Source organism: Stegodyphus dumicola, chromosome 8 (assembly GCF_044657685.1).
Source record: "Stegodyphus dumicola isolate Sdum_Otavi_A_Nest chromosome 8, ASM4465768v1".
Taxonomy (NCBI): Eukaryota; Metazoa; Arthropoda; class Arachnida; order Araneae; family Eresidae; genus Stegodyphus; species Stegodyphus dumicola.
In genome coordinates, this window is record NC_140775.1 from 144,522,266 (window position 1) to 144,544,148 (window position 21,883).

A 21,883-nucleotide genomic window follows, 5' to 3' on the forward strand; every position below is an offset into this window, starting at 1 on the left:
CGTAAATAAAAATATGAAGGAACTAAGTATAGCATTTAGCTATGCAATTATTATGTGGATATTAAAGCACGAGATCTTTGCAAGAATACTTTTAAAAATACAAGTTTTTTTCCATTTTATTACATTTAGTATTCTGCTAAAGGATCTGTTAAAATGTTATAGAGTCCTTAGGGTTTTTGAAGCAGGAGACGTGAAAAATGTACAGTGGCCCCGCCGGAGCTCGAACGCTGAACCTCTCGAATACGCATCGAGTATCCTTCCAATTACACCACGAAGGCATGCAGAAAGAAGGGAGAAAATAATCTTATGAAGTAAATTTATCCTCTAATCATATTAAATTAATTTTTAAAATGTGAGTTATGCTGAAACTTTATTTCTTGAAATTTCAAGATGTAAGCATGTAGTCCGATATTAATAAATACGCACGTTTTTAACGCACTACGTTTTAATGATTATGTTTTAGCAGGTTTAAATTCGTTAAGGATTATTTGCCATATAAGTACTTTCTCCAAATATAGTGAAATCTCGGTTCACGAATTTAATAGTTACGGAATATCGTTCGCCAACCGAATATTTGCAAACCGAAACAATTTTCCCATAGGAATTAGTATAAAATGGAAGTTCGTTTCTGAATCATAGATGATTGCTTATGTAAACTGTACAAGAATACTTTGTGTGCAGTGTCATAACCTCAAACCAATAATGGAAACCATTAAATATGAAACAAAAAAGATAAACACGATATTAAACAGATAAAATAAACGGCATCTTAATTTAATTGTACTATATCTATAAAAAGAGAGTGGACAACACAGGTGGAAAATGGTGAGGAAGATGTAACTGTTTGGATTAGGCGCTCCCTTTCATTAAAACGGTAGGTTTAATGAATAAGGTAAAAGCTGTCTTTAAGAAACATCTTTTACCTTTTCTTTGTCTCTAAACGCAACTCTGTTTGAGACTTACAAGGCCTCTGTTTCAATAAAAATTTGCCCAATGGGATTTGTTATCAGCATTTTAAAATATTTCTAAAATGAAGCATGGCATTGTCACTGAAAATGCTTATGCTGTTAACTTGCTGCTTCTTTACTCTATTTTGCATGATTTTCGCAGATAATAGAACAAGGAATATTTTTCTTTCTTCATTTCCTTTCGAAGATATTGCTTCGTATCGCCCTTTGTTTTTGCTTCCGAAGTTGTTGCAGTTCTTTCATGTTGAGGTCATTTTTATGATCCTCTAGTAACTTCTCCACGTGTTCATTGTTAACTTCCTAGCCCATAGTTAATAGTAAGCATAGTTCATTGTTAACTTCCTAGCCCATAGTAAGTTCCTAGTCCATAGTTTTACCTAATATTAGTTTTACCAAGTCCATAGTTTTACCAAATACAATTCAGACACAATATAGTAAATAATAATAATAATAATAATAATAATAATAAATTATAAGTGTCAAAGCGCTCAGAGTCTGTGCTTGTAACCCAATCGAGCCATAATTTCCTCTCTGCTGAAGTCGTGATCCTATAAGTCACTTGTTATTAGCCTTTGTTTATGAGATTTGACTTTTATTTCGTGAATCGAATTGTTCGTAAAATGAGGCGTTTATGATACAGAGTTCCATTTATCTGTCATTCGAAAGGATTTATCTGAACGGTAGCCTGTTTTTCCCTCTTCCGGGTCAGCTAAATTGTGGCTTAGCGCCACCATGCCATAATATGTTAGCAAATACTTAGGTACATATTCTGACATAATAAACTACAGTTATTTCAGACTCATAATATTAAAAATAAATCATAAACAGTCTTGCAGATAAGGCATCACCGAGAACAATTACACACACACAAAAACAAAAACAAAAAAAAAATCAAAATTTAACTTGAAATATACTTTTCAGAAAAAATATTTCTATCCTTACTTTTTGTAAATAAAAATGCAATATAAGTTAGTAAGAACATTGCGGCCGATTATACAGAGGAAACACCAAGTCTGCATTCATTGATGTTGTGGGTTTGTAACTTCATTGATGTTGTGGGTCTTAGAGATGGTTAAAAACATGAAAATATGCACACATTTTGAAATTTATATTTAATAATAATGAATTCTGTTAATTCAGCCGCGGATAATCAATTGGCTGTCATTGATTACCTTCTTAAAACTGAAAAGCACGCGCATTTATTCATTCTAGACAATTTTTAAGCAGTGGCCATAACTGTTTCCACATAGCTTACAAATTGGCCCGGTGACATATTGCAGTGTCAACATTCCGTATCTTCACTATTAATTACAAGCCAGACATCTTTATGAATCTTATTAGATTAACTGTACACCCGGACTGTTTCTATCATTAATGAGAAGCTCTTTGCTATCTTTTCCTTATTTATTTGCTTTCATTTCATTGGAAGCATATGGACTAAAGCTCCAATTTCATTTCTGATAAAAGACCCTTTCAAAGCTTCCCCACTCCTCGACCGTGTGTACTGTTCGGAGATCGTTTTGAAACTCAGTAAACGTCATTGTCTGAAATGATTTCTTTTTTGTTTCTTGTTTCATTTAGGGTAGGGAATATTAGGTGATCTGAATGGGCAGTGAAAGCTTTTTTATCGAGGAGATTATTTTTAGCATTGTGTGACGTCTGTCGAAGAGCTGGAACAACATTGGTGACGCTTTAAAGGTCAATGTAGTTTGTTAGTCAGTTTTGTAAACTGCAGCCTTTTTGTTTCTGTATAGTCTTTGTAACAGTGTTTAAAGCAGGCTTTGACTGCTAAGTATTTTGCAGTTTGTTTTTGGTGAGTCGGATGAAGTGGTTTTTGTGATTATCTTGCTTTTCGAAGTATACATTTCTTGATGGACCAAGATGAAGAGGTAATTCTTATATGACATTTTATGAACTTAAATGTGATTTCTCGCTCGTGTTGTAGTGATTCTGGGACTTCGAGTCCTCATGTCCCAGAATCATGTCCCTTAAAAGAGATCCGAGATTCGAAAACTCGAATCATTGTGCACATTTTTTTCCGCCATTTGTTTCGCCAAATTTAAAAACTCCAAACTTTGGGAAAATGTAATAGAATAGATGGACATGTAATAGAAGTAAAAATTTTATTTTAGTTACTTTTTGTTAACATTATTTCGTTTCTGTTTTATGAAGCTGATGGTGGTCTATAATTTCTCATTCTATCCATCTCTTGTAATGTTTCATTATTGCAAGGAACCTTTCCAGTGAGTTTCGAGTAGTCCAGTTCTTCAATTAATATTTCATCTAATGATTTCACACGACTCAAGGCGACATATGCTTGGCACATATTACTTACTTGTGACAAGTAATATAAAAAAAAATAATTTTTTTAATTGTACATTTTTTTAATTAATTTTTTTATTGTAAAAAAATGTATTTGAACTTGAGTGGATGAATAAAAAGAATTTTACGAACGACTGATAATTTGAACAAGATATAGGGCGAGTGCAGGAATTAAAAAAAATGCGATTTTTGCAGTTTCATAAATCTGAATCAGCATTATCACTTCGCGGTGACTATCTCATCCGTATTCTCAATTTTCTAGAGAAACAGTTACATGTTTAGTGCTTATGTAAATTCTTGAAATAATCATTTCCTTTTTGCTGTTGCTTTAATTTAAAAAGATTTGGGGAAAATATTAAAGATCTGAACTGTTTGTTACTCAAATTATTTTATCAAATTCTATTGAGGAAATGAAAGTTAAATTCATTTATAACTTTAATTATGTATTTCGTTTACATTTCAGTCATTTATACGTCCATAATAATAAAAGATTTTTTTTTTTTAATTTGTAATCTTATCTTGTTATTTATAGTATTTATTTATAATTTTCCCCCTTCAACGCAACTGTTAAATTTTAGTGTAATTAATTTTTTTAATATGAAGTAATTCTTTTCCCTTATCATTATTAATTATTAATCTCTTATTATTATAAGAAAGATTCTGATTCGAGAAAATTAAGTATTCATCCCATCTAAATCTTATTATTTAACATAAAGCCAAATTATTCTGTTATGCTTTCATTCATTTTTAATCCTGTTTCAATTTTAATGATTTATCTTATCAAATGAATAATTAAATAAAAATAATCAAAAATGTTTATTTTTTTCAACCGTTTGTTATAGCGGAATTATTTTGATGTAAATAATAATTATATATTAATAATAATTTAATAAAAATTATGCAATAATAATAATAATGTAATAAAATTATATAGTGGTGTGGTGTATTTAATTATGGCAAAGCACACTAGGGCTATCTGCCTAAGGGGAGGGATGCCTTTCGTGGAGGACTTTCTAAGGGAAACTGGCTCGTATACACGTTACACATGGGGAAAACCACGAAAACGCCCATGCAGCCAGCCCGTTCGCGGGATTCGAACCCCGGACCGAACTACCAGTGTTCAGCGTCTTTACCGCTCGGCCGCTGGTGGGCTCTAAAATTATATAGTAATATTATAATAATAATTAAACAGTTACAAAAGTAATTATTTATTGCGTTTACTATAAAATTATTTCTGTATAGCAAAACAGAATTTTGAGGACACTCTTATTTTTATCGTTACAATTATATAAATAAATAATTAAATGCACAAAATTACATATAATGTTACCAAATTATTAACTACAAATAATGATCCGCATAATCAGAATAGACTACTAAAAAGAGAACGCTGTGTGATATAAATGAGAAAGGGAAAAATTCGTATGCTATGACTCATGTCCGTCTATCTTAATTCGTAAATAAATTGGTCTGCCATAACGAGATATTTTATACTATTACATGAAGTCGTTGGTCTGCCATGGGCAAATTGTAGCAGTGAGTTTATTATTGCCCAGAGAAACGAAAAAAATGAAATCGCCCAACGTGGGGCTCGAACCCACGACCCCGAGATTAAGAGTCTCGTGCTCTACCGACTGAGCTAGTCGGGCTTAGCATTGTCCTAATATCATAACAACTAACTTTTTTTTTTTTTTTTTAATTTAATTCTGGGAAGGAAAAAAAAAGTATGGAAATGTTGTTAGTTGTTAGATATGAAGCTTCCGTATAACTTCTAACTTCTAAATTCTAAAATTTTTTTGCCTGATGAACTTTGTTACCAAACAAACCATTTCTGGGAAAACAAGAAAAGTCACATAACATTTCTCTCCCTGTCTGAAAAAAAAAATTAATTAATTAGCTTATTGATATTATGTGTATTCAAAAGAAAGAAAATAGTGCACGCATATTTCGGAAATGTTAGACAAGTTGCTTAGCATTAAAGTATTAATTTTGCCTGACACATCTCAGTGCTGGGCTCGATTAAGTTGTACAGTTTTGAGAGACATAATTTTATGAAATAGTCAAAAAGTGCCTGCCTGACGTGGAATTAGGCCCCAATACTGAAGTACTCAGTTGAATGACTTTTGCCTCTTTTTTATGGAAAATTTGTTGAAACCTTGAAGAAAAGCATAACTTTGTATTCTAAAAATATTTAAACTTTAGAAAAATCAATAAATGTTAGTAATAACACTAATGTTTAACATGTTAAAAAAAACTTTAATTTAGGCAAAATACTAGTTTTATAGAAACAAATTTTTATTTCGAGGCCGTGGATCTAACGAAATAAATTTTTGTATTGCATATCAAGAATATGCATTACTTTATTGCTTGCTTTTAAAATTAAGATCACTGAAAATCATAAAATTATATTATTAGTGAAAGGGCTCATTTTTGATGATTACAATGATAATACGATAATGCTAATTATATATTAAAAATTATAATTTCGTAATAAAAATATGCAGCAATAATATTATAGTGGTAAATAATCAGTTATAGAAATAATTATTTATTTCATTTTATCGTAAAATTATTTCTGTATAGCAAAACTGAATTTTGAGGGCACCTTTATTTTTAACACTATTACAATTATATAAATAAATAATTAAACATAATCAAACTGTTAAATACAAATAAACATCCACATAATCAGCACAGAACGGAAAAAGTCCGTATTGCAGGACTCATGTCTGTCCACCCTTCGTGAAATAAACTGGTTTCTTGTGAAGTTGCAGCAATGAGTTTATCATTGCCGGCTTGAGTTTATCATTGCTAATGTGATAACAGGAAAAATTAAATATCGCCCAACGTGGGGCTCGAACCCACGACCCCGAGATTAAGAGTCTCGTGCTCTACCGACTGAGCTAGCCGGGCTTGCTGTTCAGTCGATATTATAACAACTAATTAAAATTTTTTGAATTGATAATGTTGGGGAAAATTGCAAGAAAAAGTTATTAAATACGAGGTTTCCGCAAGTTCTTAGTTCTAAACTTTTTTTACCTGTTGAACTTAATTAAAAGAAATTAATCATTCAATAGTAAACCGAAAAATGCATTAATTCTATTTGTGAAGCTGGTAGCAGTTAGTTTATTATTGGTGAGAGTAACAGGAAAAAGTAACTGTCGCCCAACATGGGGTTCGAACCCACGACCCCGAGATTAAGAGTCTCGTGCTCTACCGACTGAGCTAGCCGGGCTTGCCCTACATTGACAAACAATTAAAATTTTTTGAAATAATATTTCTGGAAAAAATTGCAAGGAAAAATTTTAAAATTATGATGTTTCCGTATAACTCCATTGTTCTAAAAATTTTGGGGTTGATGAACTTAATTATCATTTCATTTCCTTAATGAAAAAAGAGAATTATATCTCTATGTATTAAAAACAAATAATAATCATTCAAAAGTAAACCGAAAAATGCATTAATTCTATTTTTAAATGAAGAAAAGTATTTTATTATTATTTCAACGAGGTCACAAATATTGCGATTATACGGCAGACGACTGAAGATTTAATTAGATGTCAAAAATAGCATGAACAATAAATTAATTAATTATGTATGTTTTTTTACGTTGTCTTTTTTCGTTTCTTATTTCTCAGAAAGTAATCATCTTCATGTTATTTTGTTACTGCCGGATGATGTTATATTACAATTGTGTAATCTATATTCATAATAAGATTATAGAGAAGTTCTAACTAATTCAAGATCCATCTTAATAGGTCAAAACTATTCTTTGCCATAGGGCATTATTAAAGCGTAACGCAGTGCCAGATGGCGAGTGAAATTATACTTACATTCTTGTAACTTCTAGAATTAGTGCATGTAATTTTCTTTTTTGCTGACAGCAAGCAGAGGTAATTTCCATTTACTTATTGGCTTTTGTTGAATAGCCATAACGAAAAGATAATAAAGTGAATTATGACATTCATACTCATGAAATAAAATTAATCACTAAGAGGAAAGGAAACAAATCATATAAAAATTATATTAATAGCGGTATGTTTAATCCTGCTGTAAACATGACGTTCATATTACAGATATTTTTAAAATTCCTTTAAGTTATAATTTTACATTTGTAATTTATATGTGTAGTTTGAAAAATATGAATTTCTTGTTTTATGAACAGTTATTTCATAAAAATAACACATATATAGTTAGTCAGTGTTACTAACCGTTTTCCCGTCTGGGCGGCTGAAAGATAAACCCTTATATCCTTTAATCTAAACACCTGTTTAATTTTCCCATTGTGAATAACGCAGAGAGATAATCGTCCCTCTTTAGCTTAGATTCCAAGAATAGCAAACGAATACAAATTAGTAAATGTAATGAACGTTCATTTGCACTACTGCTACATAGTTTAAAAAATAATGCGTTCATAAAATTCTGCTGTTTGTGCCTGTGAATATAATAATACTTTAAATATTTGTAAATCAGATAGTTAATTAGAACCTGTAGGGTTGCTATTATAACTTAAACTAAAGTTAAAATCCTATAGATCTTTCTAGACAGATCGCGAGTTATCGCTACGCATTGAGCAACTCAAATACAGAAAAAGGTTTCAATATCCTTTTTATTTTAACATAAATATAACATAGTGTAAACATAAAGGCACAACTTGTGCTGCAGATATTTTAGGACGACAATTAAATTCGAACGTCGATAACGAAGTCAAAGACTACACATTAAATAGATTAGGTTGACTCACATATTTTACCAGCGCGTATTTAAAGCATCGGCTAGTAAAAATGCTAAAGCCGAATATTTTTAACCAGCTCTGCGAAAATAAATATAATTTTTAAACAGAGCAGGTTAAAAATACTAACAGAAAAACGCGATTCCGAGAGACTTTCTCAACTAAAGATTCAAAACCTTCAGCTTAAATACAGACAAAGCTTATTTGAATTCTGGTGAAGAAAACGCAAAGGAGAAGTTATAATGAAGACTTAAATCATAATAACTGGTTAATTAATATAAAATAATTTTCAAATCTAATTACCTGGTTTTTAATTTAAGCTGTACCAGTAGTGGTCGAGCGGTTAAAGGCTGCCGATAGTTTGTCCTGGAAAGCAACCTGGCGAACGAGCTGGCTGCATGGTTTTCGTGATTTTCGCCATGTGCAACGTGAATATCGTGACGTGATATTAACGTGTGCAACGTGAATAACTTCTCCCTAGAAAAGTACTACATGAAGGCATTCCTTCCCTTAGAAGACAGCTCTATGTACTTTGCCATATTTAAATAACCAGTCGACCTTTCAGGTCTTGACAAATCACGGTTTGAGCTTTAAAAATATGTTTATTCTAAATTCTATGTTTACATAAAAACATATTAAAAAAAAGGGCGGTGATGATAACTGCGGGCCCTTTCAAAACAATGTTTGTTTAAGAAAGTTATTGTGCAGTAAAAGCCACGAGAAATCTTTGATATAAAGGAGAGTTTCTTAAAAAATTTTTTTCAGTCGCGACCCCTTTTTATCACTGACATTTTTTCGCGACCCCAAGGAGCCCATAATATTTACAAAAATTTTGTGGGACCCCATAAGTATTGCTCAAATCCGACACACGCGTGAGTAAAACTGTCAATTTTTTCACTTGTACTTATACTATTGCAGTTTTAGGTCATTAATTTTAATTTCTTATTGTCCTATTTTTATCTATTTTCAGATACATTGTGTAAAAATATTTGGTAATTGTAAAATTATTATAATAAGTTAAAGAAATATCAAAACTGCTAAAATTTTTGGCGATCCCCTGCTGCAGGTCCCGTGACCCCTTTGGGAATCGCGACCCACAGTTTAAGAAACCCTGATATAAAAAGCATCTTCAGAATAATTTTTTTTTTTATTTGTTGCCTTTACTACACACAGAAAAGAAGATAAAAATCTTACATTCTGGTAAATTTTTCCGCTGTTAACTATTTCTTTAGTAGAAGACAGCATATTTATATTTTTGACGTACTCAGAAGTATTGAATACATATATGATGCACAGTTTTAAAATCAGTAAAATAAATTTTATATAAAAGAAGGTTAAGTAAAATAGCAGAGGATGCAAAGATAAAAATTTACATTTATGAAAGAAAAAAAAAGTGTCATTGAACTTTTGATTAATATTTTTATAAATTTAAAAAATAACTTTTCATGTAATATTAATAAAACTAAAAATAAATAAATTCCCAATAATGATCCTCAGTAAAAGTTTATTTGGAAATTTAAGGCTCAAAATAACTGTTGTTGCAATTTATTAAAAATTATAACAAAGTGGGTAAACCACATATGGCGTTATTTATCGCTTATAAATATGTCAGATTTCAAAACGTGCCAATATATAAATTCACGTATATCTTGGAAAATTTGAATAAAAAATTAATAATTTTAAACTCTTAATTTTTTGCTGCTATACCTAGAAATACATCTACTTTAGAACAGTACAAAAACTTTTATAGGTTATGATTCAAAATGGTTTTCTATAAATGTATACAAATTATTTAAAAATACAAATTAAAAAATTAAAATCATAAAAAATGTGAGGATTTTGTTTGGATTGAAACTAAATTTGGAATTACGAAAGGAGGAATCAAGGAAACTTAGTTTAAGAAAAAGAAAGAGAGATAAAGATTAGTGAATATATACCAAATTTAATTACATTGGGGAGCTAAAATTTTGAGACCTAAATTTTTAAAAAACTACCCGGGCGATTTTTATTAAACTTGGCATTTTGCCATAATTCGAAGTGTAGGATTGAAATATGCCAATACGAAGCAAAAGATCTCAAATGCGGTCAGATTTTCAGAAGTCGTTAAAATATGTGCAGTAGTAATCACTAAAACAGAAACAGTGTTATCGTAATTAATAATGTTTAAATTTTCTTGTATTTCATTCTGCAGAAACAAAACATTTTCTATTGTTGCTTGTCGTGTCTGAATGTATATATAAACAGGTATAACTGAAAATTTAATCGTGAAAGGTTGTTGTTTTTTATCGCAGTAATTTGTAAAGCTGAAAAATTGTATATTATTAATTAAAACTCTGTCGTTAGGAATTAAGTATATATTAGTTATTAATAATATTATAGATAAGTTGTTATAAATTTATAAAATGTTATTAAAATAAATATAATTAAATTGGACAAAAGTAATTACAGAAGCATGCGTCCAATTCAAAACTTTTTAATATCGTTTATTTTTATTGTGTGGGGATAGATGGCAGCACAAGTCATTTGTTTTGTTTTTTTTCCCCCCTATCTTGTGTATTAGAAAGTTTGATCTCAATGGACGTTCCGTTATAAAAACAAAGATGTGCATCTGTTATAATAACTCCAAAGCCAGAATTCTAGTTATTTATGTTACAACATCCTTGTATCGTTCAAAGGAAAATAAAGAGAATCTGCTTTGAAAGTGACGTCATTTTCTACTCCAGGTGTCTGCATTCTCTGCATAGCTTTCATGTGTGGGTGAAGGACGATTCGGTCATTGAACGGGATAGCCGGTTGACCTTGACTCTACAATCAAGCGGCACACGCCAGACAATTCCGATTTTATGTGTACCTATTGAAGAAAATTCAGAATCTAGGATTTGCGCTTGATGATTATCAGTTCCCGGCACTTAAAATTGTTTAATTGAGCCAAGAAGATGGTCAAGAGATTTACTACCGTGTTTTTCAATGAGACGGATGTACCATTTTTTGATAATTATCTATCACCGTTTCAAGGAATTAAGAAAAAATAAAAGTTATTCTCGAAAACTAGAATTACTTCCGTACACAATAATCTAATAGCATTATTTTTACGTGATTCTTTATTATTGTTATCTAGGTGTGTATATTTTGTTTCTTTTTTCATCCTTTAAAAATTGAGCAACAACATGTTTTTTTTTTTTTTTTTTTTTCTATCCTGTTGACAACACAATTGCTACTCTGTTGGTATGATGATAGGGAAAGCCGGCTGCCATAGCCTTGGGCCTTTCCTGGAAAAAGCATGGATGTTTATAAATAGTTGGCGTTTTTGCGGCATAGGGGCATTTAAAATAGTGTTGAATCGAATGTCCTTCCGAGAGGTTGTTCGTAAAGAACCTCGGATCCGTTTCCGTGGGGGGGGAGAAGGTCTCATTCGAAACTGCGGAAAAGTCGCACTTTCACCTGTATGGTGCACAAAGCAGGCTGTCTACCTCTTGTTCATGATGAATTTATGGATCAAATCGAGACATCTCAACCGAGGAGGATTAGAAACAACAACGATGACGCAGTTAAAATTGCACACCCGTGATCTTGTATCTCATGTGAATTTCGATATGGATGTTAACACTTCAGTAAATAATTTCAAATCTGTGCATGACACACGGGAATTAAATTAAAACTGGTTAGTTAAGAATCTGAGTAAAACTAGTTTCCAATATATAATTTACGGGAGTAACTGCATTTACTCTGCCATAAATGCGGCTATCTAATCCTAGAAACATTACAAGATCATTTAGGAACAAGAGTAATTTGAAATCTCGCAGAAACAACTTTAAGAAGTTCTAGTTGTTATGTAAATAAAGAATACTAACTTTTTCAGTTTTCAATGACCTTTTCAAAAACATTATCAATTTTTCTAACTTGACAATATGATCATGAAAATAATGTAATTGTTGATCCTAAAAATGAAATTTGTTGCTTATAAGACAGCTAGCTATACATGTATAAATTGGATACATTGGAAATATTTTGCAGAAATATAATTAAATAAGCATAAGCCCCATATCTTAAGGTAAAACTAAGTTAGTTAAATAACTGTTTCATTTTACTGTCAAAAGGCTAAGAAATAAATAATTAAGCTAAGAAAAAAATAATATATTATCTTAAAGTTTTTTAAATGTCAGAATGCTATTTCCGAACTATGAGCTTCAGAAAGGCGAGTTCAAGGGGAAAAATATATTTAAGTCAACATTGTTAAAATTGTTAATATTGCCCAACCTGGAGCTCGAACTTATGGCTCCAAGCTTAAGAGTTTCATGCGCTGTGCAGATCGAATTAGCCGGTCTTCAACAGGTACAGGATGGTATTGGTAATTCTTTTTATTCACTTTATTTTCATTACCATTGATTAGGCGTAGACCAATGGATTTTCTGGGTGGGGGAAGAGAGACAGGGAAAGAAAAGCAGATTCCTAAGGAAAATAGTGTAAACGGGAATAAACATTAATTGGTAATTATAAATTCATGTTCTTATTAACAATTATAAGGTAGTTATGAATTCATGTTATTAATAACAATTAATTGGTAATTAAGAGTACCTCAAAACTTTTCGAACGCATCGAGAATTGTCTTCTGGCTCATTGATGGGTCGGGATTCACACTTTGCGAAATTGACTTAGGTCAGGATTTCTCAGACTATAGTACATGTACAATGATATTTTTCAATAATTTTATGTGCAATTTATACAGAAAGAATTTAAATGAATGTAACGTGACTCGCCTTCTGGTGCATGATGGTATATATATGTTTTTTATAGGCGGAAATTTTAAAAGTTTGAGAACTTCTGGCATAAATGACGTTCGACAAGAGAAATCTGCATAAATAGTATATTATCAGAGACTGATATAAACAGGTCCTCATTTGCACAGGGCACAATGTTCTGGCCTCCAAGATGTTCCTATCGTGTTTAATGTATGTTTTCAATTTTAGATTTCAAAAATATAACATAAGCAGGAATAATATGATAAAGCTTATATTTTAGCTTTTCATGCATTTAAAAAAATCATACGTTACTGTTTTGGAATTACTGAGATATACAGTATGAAAAAAAGAACTATAATTTCGTCATTTACAATCATAGATTTTTAAATTATATGATTCAAAATCAGTGGAGTGGCACAATTTTTTAAATAATTTAAAAATTAATTTTTAAAGTGATAGCAGGCATAATTAATAATTACTGAGTGATCTACGAAGTGAAAGAAGTTCTGGATATTTGAAAGAAGCTTAATTATTTAATTCTTAATTTTATTCATAGACTTTATTAATGACTTGATGGACAATTTAAATGCATTAATCTGTTCATGCCTCTTATTTAATAAAGGTTTGTAGTTATATCAATAAGAATTTTGTAGTCTCTCCCCCCCCACACACACACACACAGTTTTTTTTCAGAAAAAAAAAAAATATGGCTTCAGACATATTCTAAATGTAGAGTTTTTTCCTCCCCCTTTTCTTATTGTAACAAATTAACCACGCGTAATTTTTAACTGTGTTTCTTATCAAGATGGCAAATCATACAATTTTTGTTTTGTTACATGCATCTTTTAGCCAGTTATTTAATTACATTAAAGAATGGATGACTTTCTGTTAAATCCTAATATTTCTTATGTTGTTAATGAGTTCAACGGTGACAATTCAAAGATTTCGGTGAATCACTTCCGAAATGTGCAATAATATTGTGGGATAAGCTTGAAGTGCTCATGGAAGTTTTGCTAATCAAAAATGGTTTATATTTATATTACATTTGTGGGAAATAATGAAACCTTACACACTTGCGCTGGTTGGACTTTCCACTAAATCATCTATTAAAAAGATATAAAATGGTAGGAATAAAATTTGAAATTATAATTATAATCTGAAATTTTCAGATTGTATTCAGGAAACTTCTGTTTACCGTCTAATACCTCAAAAAATTTACCGTTAAAATTTTAAGAAGTTAAAAAAAAAGTATTTCAAAATGAAAAAAAAAAAAAAATGTGATGTGGACACCACATGACTTCCTTGTACGACCTATTACATTATATACACTTTTTGGTCCATTTCATTTATACTTATTTCCTCGAGTTTCATTAGAAATATATTTCTCATTCAATTAATTCAATTCTCATTTTGCGGCAAGACAAAAATACGCATAAACTCAAAACACTTTCATTAAAAATTGAAATATACAGACAAACATAAAATACCAAATACAATTAAAACAGTTAAAAAAATTTTTTTTACAATTAAAATTAGAGTTTCTACGCAAAGACAAGCAGTTCGGCCAGCGTGCAAGAAGACAGATTTTCGGTGCACAAAATTGAAAATTTACTTTGGGTCCCACTTGGCAAAAAGACACTGAAGGTGCAGAAACTGATTTAATTGAATATTCTGCTAAGTTTCAAATGTAAACAAATATGGCTGCTTTATTAGGCTTAATCGCGCATAAAAACTTTTAAATTGTTGATAATTCTACAACTATTGCATGCAGATTTAGTAAAAGCATAAAAACCTTAAGCAGAACATAAGAACAACGTAATTCAATCACTTTTAAAGTAAAAAATGCACAATTTGCTAACATATAAGAATAAAAATTGTGAGCTCACTGAGCCGAGTAACAAAATGAGTATAAATCTCTCTCTATATATATATTTATATACTTTTGGTGAGGCCGATTTGAAACAAAAAGGGAGATGCACAACTTCATGTTATAGGAGTCCTATATACAAAAATTCAACGTTCTGAGGCTACTCGATTTTTGAGTTAAACGAGATACATATATGCGTAGGTACGTACAGATGTCACGAAAAAAATCTCTTCTGAATACATTTTGTAGTCTGCTTTGGGAAAAATAGTCTTTTATTCTGTCCTTCCGTACAGATGTCACGAAAAAACATCATTAAATTGCATTCGATAGGATACCCGAAATTTTTCGTGATTACAACATCTCCTAGTACAAGGAAGTGAAAAAGATAAATTCGTAAAACTAAAAAGAAATTGTAGTCTGATCTTATTATGCAGATTTCAGTTTAACATTTGAAATAATTCTAAGATAAGCAGTGGTGGCAGGTCTCATAAATGCTACATTTACTATCATTGCTGTCCTGGGGCGTATCCTGAATTTATATTGTAGGGTTTCCCTTATTTTGCATAACAAATTATTTTATGTTTGATACCTTTCCTGAACTTCTCAACTTCCCCTCGCATTTTCTCGCCAGGATGTAAATTTAAAGTTGATTGAAGTGAGTATTTAAACGGATGAATCTCTGAGTTTATTCAAAGCGTGTTTTCGCTAGCCAGCGAACGTTTCGTTGCCATCTCGCTGTTACGCTAGTATTGCTCTTGGCCATTTCGGATTATCGTCACGCCTGTTAGGCTTTGTTGAATCAACCTAATTTAGACTAACTTTATGTGGTAATCCAGCACAATTCTATTTTAGATTTGAATTGATTAATATTCTACGTTTTAAGTTTCACCGCAAGTTGACGGTGACGGTTCCAGCATAATCTGGCTAAAATTACGATTTTACGCAAAATATCTGAAAGTACCGAAACTGGACATTGTCTAGGTTTAAACCTTTTAACACACTGGAATTATTAAATTCATAATTTACAACTAATCATGACTAAAGGAAACTTTTTTTTTTTTAACATCATAGACTACATAGGTTATTTACACAATTTTAGAACAATTTCGATAAAGAATTAAAAAAAAGCAATTTTTTTTAAATAAAAATGTCTGGCAACAGCTTATTATTTGAAATGAGAAATATCGTCTGCTGCTTATAAATTTATTCTTCTTTCAAAATGTCTCATGTCAACAGGCTGTGGATTGAAAGAAATGTTTTTTTTTTTTTTTTTTTTTTTTTTTTTTTCTTCTCCTTCCTCTTTCCGAAAAGAAAATTTCATATTCAGTAATTCAAAAACGTTGTGAAATGTATGGTATTAAAAGTTTTAAGTACAAAATAAGCAACATTATTAATCGGAAAGGGGAAAACCTTCAATCATTACTTTTGCACAGAAAGACTACAGACAACAAACACAAGTACAAGTGTTCCTAATGTGTCTAAAGTTAAATCGTTTTAAATATTTATTAAACGGCTCGGAATCGTTTTAAAAATGGGTAAACAGTTTTTTAATTAGTTAGCTAGTTTTCTTGCATTATTAAATTGCGTACATTTCATGTTTTTATCTTATATGTTACCGCATATACCCGTTATTTTTTAGAGGTAATGTAATTTTTTCAAAATCTAAACATTGATTGAATTAAGCCCTTCAGAAACTTCTCTGTTTCATTTTGAGTGAGGTTTTAAATTTCAAGTGTCCTGCATGCAGATAGGGAAAAGTCTGTCCGCTCTTTCGCGTTGTGGGACAGGCAGAAAGAAATATTTTCCTCGTCCTTACAAAATGCATTATTTCGTTAATGACGGTGGTATTTAGACAGCATGCAGAGACAGAAAATCGACACGATAGCGCATAATTCGTTTTGTTTTAAGCTTCTGTTTCTAAATAAAATCGACGATGCCATGCAAAGCTGCATATTTAAAGTAATTAATAAGGATTTTGTTATAAGAGTGATTTCAAAATGCCCTTTTCCCAATTTTAAATATATAAACTTGCATCGCATGCCCTGAGAAAGATGTCTTTGCTGCCGTCTGATAATCACATTTTCCGTTTCTCTGCAGCCAGTATTATTCGAGAAACACCTTTGTTGGCGGAATTAATTTTTTGGAAGCGTTTCGCATTCATAAAAATCTTTCGATTCTAATTAATGATCCTAAATCTATTTCCTTTTTACCATCATCTTTTCATTTACGTCAATAACTGGCGCCAGTGGCTGTATTTTTTTTCATTTATGCAGAACTTTCTCGCATTTTCTGTCTGTTGTTCTCGTGTAGGCACATATTTCTGTGTTGTCATTTTCATGTCCGCAGTTGAAGAAGAAGTATCTATTTAACCTCCGAAAATATATTCTTGCGATTTTAATCATGATCATAATTCTTATTAATCATCATGTTTCTACTTGCTGATTATTAGCTTCTTTAACATTTGTTCTTCGGCATGTTCTTTATTTAATTTAAAATCTCTTATTTAAAATGATTTGTTCCAAATCCAAATGGTAGGAAACAAATTTGTTAACACATTATTTTCTCGTAAATTAACGTTTTGGGATTACTTCTGCATTTATTTAGTAAAGGAAATACAGGGTGCCCATAATTAAACTTGAAATTTGCTAGTAGTCTGTAGCGAAAACTGTACAGCGGAATTGCATAAAAATTGGGTAATGGCAGAATGAAATGATGGAAATTTTATCGAGGGGAAAAAAACAATGAGTTTCAAAAACCACCCCTAGGTGGCGTATCATAGCTTTATTGAGAACATATAAATAATTTACAAAAGTTTACAAAATATGCTCGATATGATATTCACCATTGTCTGCTACCATCTGGAAGCGTAAAATCGACGTGTTGAAAGCAGCATGAGCTGGGGAATGTTACGCACATGCTACACTCTGTTTAAGGTGGGATAAAGATGTAATGGAATCACGGTAGACCATGGCTTTGAGATATCCCCACAGCCAAAAGTCGCAAGGCTTCAAGGCGGAGGATCTAGGAGGCCAAGCTGTAGGAAATTGACGGCTGATGATTCTGTCGTCACCGAAATGGCGGCAGAGCGCTTGTTTAACACAACGGCCGATGTGTGGAAGAGCACCATCTTGCATAAACACTGTGGTTGTATCACATCGCCTTGCCTGAAGAGCCGGAAAAACGGACTGCTCTAAAAATGAAGCGTATCATTGACCGGTGACGGTGCATGTCACAGTCCCTGCGATACTGTGCTCTTCGAAAAAAAAAACGGATCCACAATGAAGGTTGCAGTAAAGCTGAACCAAACCGTTACATGCGAAGAGTGTAATGGAATTTGTAGAAACTGATGTGGGTTTGTAGCAGCTCAAATACGGCAACTGTTTGTGTGTGCGCACCTTCCATATGAAAGTAGTCCTCGTCAGTCCACAAAATGTTCCATGGCCATTCATTCTGGAGCTCAACTCGCGCAAGAAACCGCAACGCAAAAGTTTGTCGACTATCCAGATCAGCTGGTAAAAGCTGGTGCACTAGCGACAGTTTATAGGGATAGTAGCGTAAGACCTTTTGAAGAAGCTTTATGAACCATGGAACGAGGTTGGTCAACAGATGCTGCAATACGACGAACACTAGTGCTGCCGATAGTTTGAAATCTGTCTTCCTCCACTTGCGTCGCTACATCATCCACTACCTGTGCTGCAACACACTTCCGTCCTCTTCCTGGCTGAATCTCCAATGTTCCGTTGCTTTAAATTTCCTAATCATGTTCGTTAGTCCTTGACTAGTGAGTGGTCCTTTTCGTAACCGCTTCATGGACCGAAATTTCTGCAAAGCTTCGGTAGCAGAATCTCCGTTTTGGTAAAACAATTTCATCTGTAAAGCACGTTCCTGGAGAGTCAACGTCATCTTCCTTGACTGCCAGTTCCAGTTCCAGTTCTGATGTTAAGCCGCGAGTAGCTTGCAAATTTGCAAGCTTTGTTCTGGCTATCGTCACATTAGGTGCTACTAAGAGCGATGCAGTGAGTTGAATGCTTAGGGTGGCTTCGGAGGACAAACTAGGAGGTGACGAGTATTATTGTGGTTCGCCTCTCGTATCTTTATAGGGTTGCTGTGCGCGTACAGGATTACTATGGTTACGACATTTGCATATGCCAATAGTTTACATTGCACAACGCCGTCTAGTGGTGGTTTTTGAACCTCATTATTTTTTTTCCTACTCGATAAAATTTCTATTATTTTCATTCTGCCATTAACCAATTTTCGTGTAATTCTGCTGAAAACGTTTTTTCTACAGACTGCTCGCAAATTTCAAGTTTAATTATGAACACCCTGTACTTTTGTATTGAAGACGCATTTGCGCAATTATTTTTACTAAATCGTATGCATACGAGATTTGCAAAAAATATTTCCCATACGTGGGAATATTCCACACATGGCAATACTTTCTATTTCGCCAGGATACCAAACGTGCAAACTAAAAACAATAAAAACCTAAAGAAGTTTTGAGGTATTTAAAATTCAATATTTGTAAGCAGCTCATTAAATTTGCTTAAAAATACTTTGAGCCCTGTCTTGGTGATCACCTCTTTAAGATGACCAGTTTTGAAAGTAATTTTTGTAAAGTAAGTATTTTTGAGGATGTAAACAATATTGAACATTATGGTCATCATCTTTCTTTGGCGACGACTTACACAAAACACCAAATCGCCTGGTATCACATGTGGGCGTCTTACGGTGGCTGCAACTGTTTTAAATTTTTTCTGCGTCTCTACTGTTACAGTTACAAAACCGTAAGTCTTAAATAATGCTGAAAACATTAAAAATTCATGTAAAAGAGTAAATATCCAGACAGAGAAACTGTATATCAACATCACATTTAGCATTCTGAACGATCTTTGTTGAAAAGGGCGTGAGTAATTAAGTTATGTAGCCCGCTTAACAGAGAACATGTTTAAAGAGCATTTCCTCTTGAGTGGCATAATAGGATAGATAAGCGTAAATATTAAAATTCGAGGCTCGTTTCTGTTGATTGTCGTCTATGTGAAAGGACGTTGGGTACAACACAAAGGGATTTTTAAACGGCTTTAAAAGCGTTGATAATAACTGGATATGGAACATATTTGCAGCGTCAGTAATGAACATGAAACGTCCGCTAAATTTTGTAAGGTATGTCATTCCGAACATGTTTATTTGCATAATTATTTTCTTTATAGTCTTGTGTTATATGATCTTTTTTAATTAGTTGCATAGCATACACAGCGCGTAGTTTTGGATTCTGAATTCAAACCTCAAAAATTACGCATCACATACCAATTTTTCATGAATTTGATTTTTATCACTGTAGGCATGTTAATGTAGTGAACCTTTTTATGGTGACTATATTGTGCAGACGGTTACCTTTGCAAGTTTTCTCTATTTCCGACAGCGAACGTAATTTTAAGGGGTAAATCGTTACCAGCATCGAATATCATCTCTCAAAGTTAACCACTTGCACAGAGGGATTTCCCGTTTCATCCTTTCCTGTTTCATCCTGTGGTCAAACCGTGCCGATTCAGCCGCTGCTATCCCTCATCAGTAAACTCTGCTTACAAAATCTTTCCTGTTTCATCCTCTGCTCTGCCCCATCTCCTTCATCAGTACTCCTTCCTACTGATGGAGGGCTGAAATTTTCTAGATTCCTCTCCTTTTCTAAAAGTCGTTGTTGCTTGGGTCATTTTTTAAGACAGAGAATATTACTCATAAATGCCATTTGGTGTGTTACACTTAACAGTGTAATCAAAACACCATTTACTCTGAAGTAATTTCAAAACGATGAGCAAATGTTAAATGCAGTTGCATTTTCAATTATATGTGATGAATTTTCCTCTTGATATTTTCATTCATTTCGATTTAAAACGTGATCATGAACTTAAATTTTTTGAAATTGGACGTAATATTTGAAGCTGTAAATCCAGCTGTAATATTTGAAGGTAGATTACATACATTAACAAGAAATTTAAAAACGGATAGTAATCACACTATTTGTCAAGAAGCTCCTTGCAGTGTAACATCACCTTTTTAAAAGTACCACATCCACGTAATTCTAAAATCCTCTAGAACACCAGACTGTCGCTTTCAAAGAGAAGTTCATTGTACTTTTAATAAAGCATTTTCATTAATCTTAATTAGACATTTGTTGCATTTTTTATTTATTTATTTATTTATTTATTTTTTTCAAAGCAGGGGAACCGTGGTTCTATTGCTTTAGAAATGCACGGCATTAAAAAAATTGCGTTTATAAATGTGTAATTACGTGTAATACATATGCATTTATATGCATATTAGTGTTTCATGTTTAACTACATTTTAATTTAATTCAAATGTAAAAATCTGAAAGCTTTCAAATTTTACATTACGCCCAAAAGGGCGTTTTTAAAACGTTTTGTGTGTTACCTTTATTTATTAAATATCATGTTCTTCGCACCTAAACCATAAAATTCAGTTCAAGAGCAATATCGCAAAATAACTTTAAAATGAGCATATCTTTAGAATTTCCGATACACAGTCTCGCGCTCTGGAGATTTTTTTTTTTTCCCCGTACAGTGTTGCCATTGCTCGTTTTGAAATCGTTCGGTTTCTTAATCAAAAACTCATAAATGCTTTACAAAATCTGAAATCGATAACAAAACAAATTCCCAATTAGGGCTTCCAGATGCCCATTTTCGGTGAAGGATTATTAAGTTATTCAAAATTTGATGACTCTAGATACCGTTGTCTTATCATAATTCGAGAAATATACATACATTTATGCAGATTCTTCATTAATTAATTTCTTTAAATATAACGCAGGGCGATAATATTTGGTGGCAACAATTTGAAATGTGAAACGGACAAATAAAGTTTTCGTGCAAAATGCCAGAACGAAATTACTATCCTTTCTGGGCTAACGTCCTTTGGGCTAAAAATGGTACAATACAATAATGACAAAAACGTAACTAGATTCAGATATACAGTTTTTCAACGTACCTGAAATTAATTGTTCTCTAGAATAATTAATTTAAAAGAAATGTTTAATAAACATTAGCAAGCAAAAGCTAAGTAAGGTCAAATTAGTAAGGCTCATTTCATTCATTAGTACGGCTGAACACTTTTAATTGACAAAAACAGGTTTTCGTTTTATCGTAAAGTGACTTTTCAAAGAGTGATGAAACGGAAAAGAGAGAATAGGTGGGGGAAGGCAGCGGACGAAAAGGCACTATTTCGAGCTCGGAATGAAACA

At 32.2% G+C, this 21,883-nt stretch overlaps 1 protein-coding gene and 3 non-coding genes across 8 annotated transcripts in view; 1 reads left to right on the forward strand and 3 right to left on the reverse strand.

The window, feature by feature from the left end:
• Window positions 1-21,883, forward strand: part of LOC118187631 (tight junction protein ZO-3-like) — a 369,809-nt gene that overhangs the window by 120,798 nt on the left and 227,128 nt on the right. The window contains exon 1 of one of the 5 annotated variants that reach the window (XM_085822536.1): window positions 2,825-2,857. The exons of the other annotated variants lie outside the window; for them this stretch is intronic. Within the exon in view, the coding sequence (XP_085678662.1) occupies window positions 2,840-2,857 (18 nt within the window). The 5' untranslated portion in view covers window positions 2,825-2,839. Of the gene's footprint in view, window positions 1-2,824; window positions 2,858-21,883 lie in introns of those variants that run through there. 5 annotated transcript variants of the gene reach the window in all.
• TRNAK-CUU (transfer RNA lysine (anticodon CUU)) lies at window positions 4,867-4,939 on the reverse strand. The gene has a single exon. It is a non-coding gene; the product is annotated as a tRNA-Lys (tRNA).
• Window positions 6,131-6,203, reverse strand: TRNAK-CUU (transfer RNA lysine (anticodon CUU)). The gene has a single exon. It is a non-coding gene; the product is annotated as a tRNA-Lys (tRNA).
• On the reverse strand, window positions 6,453-6,525 carry TRNAK-CUU (transfer RNA lysine (anticodon CUU)). Its single transcript has one exon. It is a non-coding gene; the product is annotated as a tRNA-Lys (tRNA).